Source organism: Podarcis raffonei, chromosome 5, assembly GCF_027172205.1.
Source record: "Podarcis raffonei isolate rPodRaf1 chromosome 5, rPodRaf1.pri, whole genome shotgun sequence".
Classification (NCBI taxonomy): domain Eukaryota; kingdom Metazoa; phylum Chordata; class Lepidosauria; order Squamata; family Lacertidae; genus Podarcis; species Podarcis raffonei.
In genome coordinates this window covers 22,228,280-22,235,613 of record NC_070606.1, presented here as the reverse complement: position 1 = coordinate 22,235,613, position 7,334 = coordinate 22,228,280, and the positions used below count along the sequence as shown (strand labels likewise).

General features: G+C 41.2%; 1 protein-coding gene across 1 annotated transcript; it reads right to left on the bottom strand.

Annotated features, from left to right (window-relative positions):
* Positions 1–2,083: 2,083 nt before the first annotated feature.
* LOC128413778 (phospholipase A2 inhibitor alpha-like protein) lies at positions 2,084–7,014 on the bottom strand. The gene is made up of 4 exons (XM_053388199.1): positions 6,896–7,014; positions 4,619–4,718; positions 3,789–3,872; positions 2,084–2,635 (listed from the first exon to the last, which is right to left on the bottom strand). The coding sequence occupies exons 2-4, from the start codon at positions 4,704–4,706 to the stop codon at positions 2,295–2,297; spliced, it is 513 nt and encodes a 170-aa protein (XP_053244174.1). The 5' UTR covers positions 4,707–4,718; positions 6,896–7,014; the 3' UTR covers positions 2,084–2,294.
* Positions 7,015–7,334: the final 320 nt, after the last annotated feature.

The following is a 7,334-nucleotide window of genomic DNA, read 5'->3' as shown; positions in this document are numbered from 1 at the left end:
TCTGTAACCTGAAGTGTCTGCAACCTGAAGTGTCTGTAACCCAAGTTACCACTGTAATAGTGTGTGCATGTACAGCTTCTCTGTAGGATGTCAAGATGGGCGGGGTATAAATAATTTTTTTTAAATTTATTATTATTATTATTGACCAGTCTTCCAATCGCCATGGAAGGAAGGGGCTGTACATGCACAGGTCCCCGTCAACCTGATGCTGCTTGCACATCATCCGGAGGTGTGACTGGTACATGCAGCAGCATTTAGCAAGTGGGGTTAGCCGCATGCATTCTCAGAAACCTCTTCCCAATGCCAGAATGAACCACAAGACACTTCAATCCACCCCAGATCTGATTTTTGTTTTGGTTGAAACTAGTGCTATTTTTCACGGAACTCACCACGAACACCTCCCTCATTCTCTTAGAATGGCAACGGTGCCCACCTGGGAAGTGCCAGCTGAAGAAAAACAAAGCCCTGGTTGAAACCCTAACAAATGCTAAATCACATTCCTAAACCCCTTCACTTCTGCTCCTTCAAATCATTACCCCAAAGAAATGATGGTCTTTAAAATATTTTTCATTGTCCCATGGAGTCTTGAGCTGTGCTTGCCAGCTATTTGCTGAACATTGCAATTTGACAGTAAAACGGAGTGTTTTGTAAATCTTTATTTTTGCTATGAATAAATCAAGACTTGTTCAATACTTGCTTGAGCTGACAAGCAAACAAAGAGCCTCCTGGCAGTCACAGAGGGAATGGATTGAAAACTTTAATAATGTATATGGGAGAGTGTAAGAAAACAAACTTACACATTCCTGGGGATGACTTTTTTTCCTTTTCATTTTACTGGATTCTGTCACTATCTCTTATTCAAAGATCTTAATTGGAAATAGGATGTGTTTCTTGATATGTTGTACTCTGATTCAGAAAATGGTTGTAGGTGATTTTTCACACGCCGTAAGGTTTTCTCCATGGGAGATACCACTTCAAATAAGGGTAATAAAATAGCAAACAGCGTATTGCTTATATCTCCTTCAAACATGTCACAAAACTGAAAGGAGAGCAGTGCTTTGGGGTTTTCTTTTGGTTTGTTGGAAGTCTTTGTGCTGAAATAAATATACATTCGTACCTTGGTTCTCGAACAGAATGCGTTCGGGAAGTCCGTTCGACTTCTGGAACTGTTCGAAACCAAGACGCGGCTTCTGATTGGCTGCAGGAACAACCTGCAGCCAATCAGAAGCTGCACCGGATGTTCGGCTTTCGAAAACACTCACTTCCGGTTTTCGATTGTTCAGGATTCGAAACGTACGAGTTCCAAGGCGTTTTGCAACCAAGGTACGGCTGTAATTGGTAAGTAAGAAGCTGAAGCAAATGTTTTCCAAAGCTGATATGCAGTTCAAAAAATGGCATCATAGGAGCCAACTCCTAGGGGCTGAGGTCCCTTCACTCCCCCATAAAATATTTGAGTGGGCCAGACCCCCCCCAAAAAAAGTTGATATGCATTGCTATTCAAATGGAATGTGTGTGCTGTGTCATGTAATCAGTTATGTGGGGTGGGCCTTACCTGCCCCCCCATATTTTATCCAAGTTGGCACCCCTGAATGGCATGCTTGACACTCTTTAAGAAATTATTGTATACAACACACACAGCCTTTGGAGACAATGTTCAGAATAAGATGCAAAAGTGCCTACTGATTAGTATGAGTTGGTTGCCTTTATATATTTTAATTGTACCTGCTTTGATTGTGTTTTCTTGGAGGAGTGGTTGGTAAGTATAAAATGAACAAATGGGTGGTTGATGACACTTTGAAGCATGATGACTCTGGGAAAAACGACTAACTGATGCAACATGAGTGCTGTTAAGTATATACGCTAAGGAAGTCTGGTTTTGACCGGGAAGAGAAAGTGTGAGTTTCAAAATATGTTTGCATTTTAGTTCATGTATTGTTTCAGAATGTGTGACTTAGGTAGGTAGGTTCACCTTGCTGGCCTGGCTTAACAGAAACTGGGGTGGGTAATATGGAGTAGGTTTATTTTTCCTAGGCATAAGCTTCATACATGACCGACAAAACACATATCAAGCGTACCAGAGAAGCTCAAGCAGTGCCTTTTATTTATTTATCACAATCATTTACTTCCCATCCTTCCTCCAAGAAGCTCAAGGAAGTATACATGGGGGCTTCCCAATGTTATCCTCACAGCACAGCAAGGTAGGTTAGGCTGAGAGTCACCCAGAGGGTGAGACTTTGAACCCAGGTCCTCCTTGTCCACCACTCTTTCCAATTAACACCAGACTGATTCTGAATTTAGGGGATAAAGGAAAATTCACAAACAGTGAGGAGCTTCTCTTCGCATGATGTAGAGTGCCACTTTCCATCTTTGGCAGCTTTTGTACAGTTCTTAGTTCCATCAGAGTTGCTTGGTTCCCCAGATGCCCAGTTTGTGTATGCGTCAGAATTGTGGCCTGTAACATAGGCCGATTTCTCATGCCTCTTCAACACACTCTGCAAAGCGTTGGTCTCAGCCTCCTTCTTCGGAGAAGGAACATGACCGCCAGCGGCGAGACAGGTGGCCCTGAGCGTTTCGAAGTCCCCTTCACCAAGATTTGTGGTGTATAACCTTTCACTGCCAGTTCCAAAACTGCGAGCTGGAAATACAGGAGACAATCATTCCAATAATTTCAAATGCTCTGCTGCTACAAGTTGGTTGATATAGACCCCAATATTCACGATGCACTATGGAGCAACTTAAGTGAAAGACCCCAGGAGCTTACGATCTGAGATCAGATGTGGAGGACGGCAATGGAGAAGCAAAGGGCAATGCACCTTATTTAAAGAGTAGGAGGTTAAAAATTAAAACTGTTGTTGTTGTTTAGTCGTTTAGTCATGTCCGACTCTTCGTGACCCCATGGACCAGAGCACGCCAGGCACTCCTGTCTTCCACTGCCTCCCACCGTTTGGTCAAACTCAAAAATTAAAACTAGCAATGTTCTAATATGCTATGAGTCTATTTTCAGCAATTTGTAAACACGGAATCCTGTGTTACGTTGGAAATGAACAGGAACTCAGTAATGGCAGGCAAGATTGCTGAGGAAGCATTGGTTAAGCACTCAATCTGTAGCTGCAGGAGAGTTTAGGTGCCTGGGGGAGGACATTCTCACTTTGTGAAGAGCTATGCATTGAGCCACAGTCTAGGGATTGCCATTGGTGTCTCCTTCAGATGCTGTTTATTTTTAGTTATTAAATTTCTCCCATAATTCCTGACCACTGGCTACGCTGGCTGGGGCTGATGGGAGCCCTAGTCTATCAACACCTGGAGGGCACTATGTTGACAGTCTCTGACCCATTCAAACCCGAGAGCATAACCCAGAATCTCTGGCAAGACACACATACCTCCCAACATTTCTCCAATGAAATAGGGACATTCTAAGGAAAAGCGGAACATTCTGGAATCTAATCAGAAAGCTGAATGGCTTCTGTAAATCTGGGACTGTCCTGGAAAATAGGGACGTCTGGACACAATGTTTCCGCAGCATAGACATTGTACCTTGGGACACTTGTTTCCTCATCAAAGTGTGAACATCACTAGCCAAGACCAGGAATTATTTTTATCAACATTTCAATATTGTGATAACTCCCAAATCCTAAATACTTAAAAAAAAAAAATCTTAAAAACTTGGCAGCAAACATAACATACTGAGTGTAATTCTAAAGTGGACCACTTAATGGAAATCCACATTGAAAAGAATCTAGGATTCTGGGAATGGTTTGAGGGAAATAACATACTTCCAGCTGTCTTACCTTTATGGACTGTATAGAAAGCATTGTCTAGTGCGTCCAATTTTATTTTCAAATGGTTCACAGTTTCTTCCAAACCGTGTACTCCTGAAAGGAAAAACAGTATCACTTTCACTGGGACTTAACTCTCCAAGACAAATATCCAGGAACATTTAATATTCCTTGGGCTTGCTATCTTTTCTTTCAAAGGATTTCTATCCATCTGAAGAAATCCCATTAGCTATTATGCATGCATTATACCTATTCTCTTTGGGTATGGCATTTACTTTTAAAACTCTGAATATACACTTTTCATTCTTCAATTGGATCCCCTAAGTTCAACATATGTCTAAAGAATATATGGATCTGGCTTACGCAAAACCAGACAATTGCCCCATTTCGTGTATTAGCTATGTTAACTGACAGTGGCTCTGGTCTAACTCTTATGAACAGTAAGTGCTAGTTAACCTTATTTCTGGATTGTCCCACTTTAGGTAAGGTCCCACACATCTGAGTGCTTATCCAAAAAGAAACATTCCTTGCACACAGAAAGCTATAAGGCAAGGCCCAGCCTTGATTTGTTGGCTTCTGTGTGGTGTGATTTGTTCATTTTTTTAATAGTAGATCAACACCTGAGTCCCATTCTACTGTTTCTGAGATGGTACAGTCCAAACACAGGTTAACCACCCCACCAGCAGCCTTTGAGAACTAGATCTCAGGCAGAAGTCTTTGCCATCTCTACTGCCTAAGATCCCTTTTTGATTGGAGATGTCAAGAACCAAAGTTTTTGCCTCGAAAGCCTGTGTTGTACCCCTGAGCTATGTCTGATCCACGTGCTTATTATACAAACGTACTTTTGTTCAAATCTTCGTCTGGGGTTGGATGTGAGCTGGTCAAAGATGTTCCCAGAAGAAGAACACTGAATGCTAGAAACAGACGCATCTTTCAGACTGTCTGAAATATATAAAAAGAGAGAGAGAGAGAGACAGACAGTGAGAGTGTGAGCTGGTGTCCCTGATGACGTAAGGTGGCAGTAGCAGCCTACCAAGTTTCCATTTGATTATTGTCCTGTGTTCTTGACCTTGAATTTGGTCTGCAGCTACAGTAGAGAGTATTATGCTGCTCCACAAATAGTATTTTTTGTTTTGTTTTAAAGGGTTTCTAAACATCCATTCATTCTCCAAACCTGTTGCAAAACACTTGCTGCTTCACTTTAGTGTAGACCTGAAGGAACATCTCCACCTCCAACGTCCAGCCTGGACACTGAGGTCCACTTCTGAGGCCCTTCTGGTGATTCCCTTACTGCAAGAAGTGAGGTTACAGGGAACCAGGCAGAGGGGCTTCTCGGTAGTGGTGCCCGCCCTGTGGAACGCCCTTCCCATCAGATAAACAACTATTTGACTTTGAGAAGACATCTGAAGGGAAATTTTTAATGGTTGATATATTATTGTGCTTTTAATATTTTGTTGCGAGCTGCCCAGAGTGGCTGGGGCAAACCAGTTACACAGGCAGTGTATAAATAACATAACAGTGATTAATAGAGATGAGTACAAATGCTTTTAGCCAGGCCTGGATGCTTAGCTGTGCTGACTAGGGCTAATAGTCAACTTTAGAGTCTAACTTTTAGTGTTCACATAATTTAAGCACAATCAATCCAAAGCTAAGCACTATTAAATCCTCACTGATCACAACAGAAGCAAGTGAAGCACAAAATTACCCCTCCTTTGAAACCAATGGGATTAAATAGTGCTTGAATTTTGTGTAGTTGTGCTCTATGTGCTCCAAGGCCTTTTCTGCTTTTTTAGTATCTCAGTGTTCAAAACATTGCAGTTTTGTCATATTTTTATATCTCTCTCTGTGTGCTCTTTTTAAAAGTATGGGATGTTGCTGCTGCAGGTGGTAATAATAAAATAATGATTGTGACTTAAAAACACCACCACCACAAGTGTATCAAATCCATCTTTACCACTTTTGCAATCCAGACCTTCCATCAGAATGATGTGCCTGGGATTTGTTTTATGCCATTTTATCTTCACAACAATCTAGAGATGTGTAAATTGGCCTGAGAATTAGCAACTGGACTTAATATCATGCATTTCATGAGTGAGTGGAGATTTGAACCTAGGTCTTTCAAGTTTGTTCACTACAGTGCTACCTTGTTGCTGTAGAACATACCACTGGTGTATAGTATTTGCCAATGTTCCCTTTGTAGCAGGCACTATTTTTAAGAACATTCAACAGCATTAAATAGTATCTTACTGCATTCAATAGATCACATCCAAGGGTAATTAATATTTGACAGCTGACAGTTTGTAAGGTTAAATATTGGCAGACTGCCCAACATCAAAACAATCAAGAGATGTCAACAACACGAAAAATGCAATCCTCTGCACACTTACTTGGAGGAAACCCCACTGGACACAATGGACTTACTTCCAGGCAGTGTACAAAAAGGATGACTCTGCAAAGCATGCAAATTTCTAATTCAAAATGTACAAGCCAAACCTGGAAAACTATTCACATTGTGATTATTTGTATTAATCTGTCCAACATGGCAGAAACAATGACAGTGCAGACATAATACTTAACCAGGGTTAGCAATAATTATCGTTTGCTGCCTTAAACTTGGTTTAACCAGATACATTATGAAAATAGGGGGTTAACTTATCAGGCTGAGCCTCCCCCACTCTCTAAGGTTGTGTATAAGGATACATCAGGAAGACCAGCTTGGCTCCTTAGAAGGAGAGTTTGGAGAGGTAAGAAAAGTTACATAACCACGGTTTGCTCAGTGCATCTATAACACTTGAACATATCATGGTTTGCAACCTGTCTTCAAGCCATAGTTGCACAGTCTGGTTTGAATGCATAGTACGTACCCAAACCATGGTTTGCAAGGCGTCTTCAATCTATTAGTGTATGTAGGACCAGTCAAACTAAAAATAATAGGTGCCGTTTCACAGGGCACTAAATAAAATAGATACTACATAGATCATGCACTCTACCTCATTTATAAAACTGAGCAATTCCTTACTGAAAGGAAATTTCAGCTAGGATGCTTATTAGAAACCTACAATTCCTGATCAAAACAGCAGAAAAACGAAAATACCATGAGATTACAATTCCCAACTTACTCTGATATAGCTGATGCTCTGGATGGAGGTTCACTGAGAATAAGGTTTCCATCACACAGCGGTCATTTTATATTTAAAATAACCTGCTGATTGAGCAATGTGGGGGCTGAGCAAACTGATTGCTCAAAGGAGGTCCTTCTGGTAAAGTTTTTTTGTTTAAGAACAGTTCGATCTTTCAAAATCAACAAGCATTGCAAAAATCTCCTGACAGCCACAGACCCAAAAGCACGAGGAAACAAATGTGGATTTACCTGAAGATTTCTCAATGCAGTGCAATGTAGGCTTTTTTTTATTGGCACAGAAGCAGAACTCATCTCAGAGACAATAAATCCAGAGTTACACAATCGGGGTGGCAGACTAATGCCATTGGGACAGACAGACAGGAGTTGCTCTGAAAATGTGTCTAGGGCAGACTTCTCCAATCTGTGGCCTTCCAGGT

What these genes read in the sequence shown, in the direction of transcription:
- LOC128413778 (XM_053388199.1), bottom strand. Translation starts at nt 4,706, where the DNA reads ATGCGTCTGTTTCTAGCATTCAGTGTTCTTCTTCTGGGAACATCTTTG. An exon ending in AGACGAAGATTTGAACAAAA is followed by an intron (nt 3,873 to 4,618) that starts GTACGTTTGTAT and finishes TTTTCCTTTCAG; the next exon opens with GAGTACACGGTTTGGAAGAA. An exon ending in TTTCTATACAGTCCATAAAG is followed by an intron (nt 2,636 to 3,788) that starts GTAAGACAGCTG and finishes CTGTATTTCCAG; the next exon opens with CTCGCAGTTTTGGAACTGGC.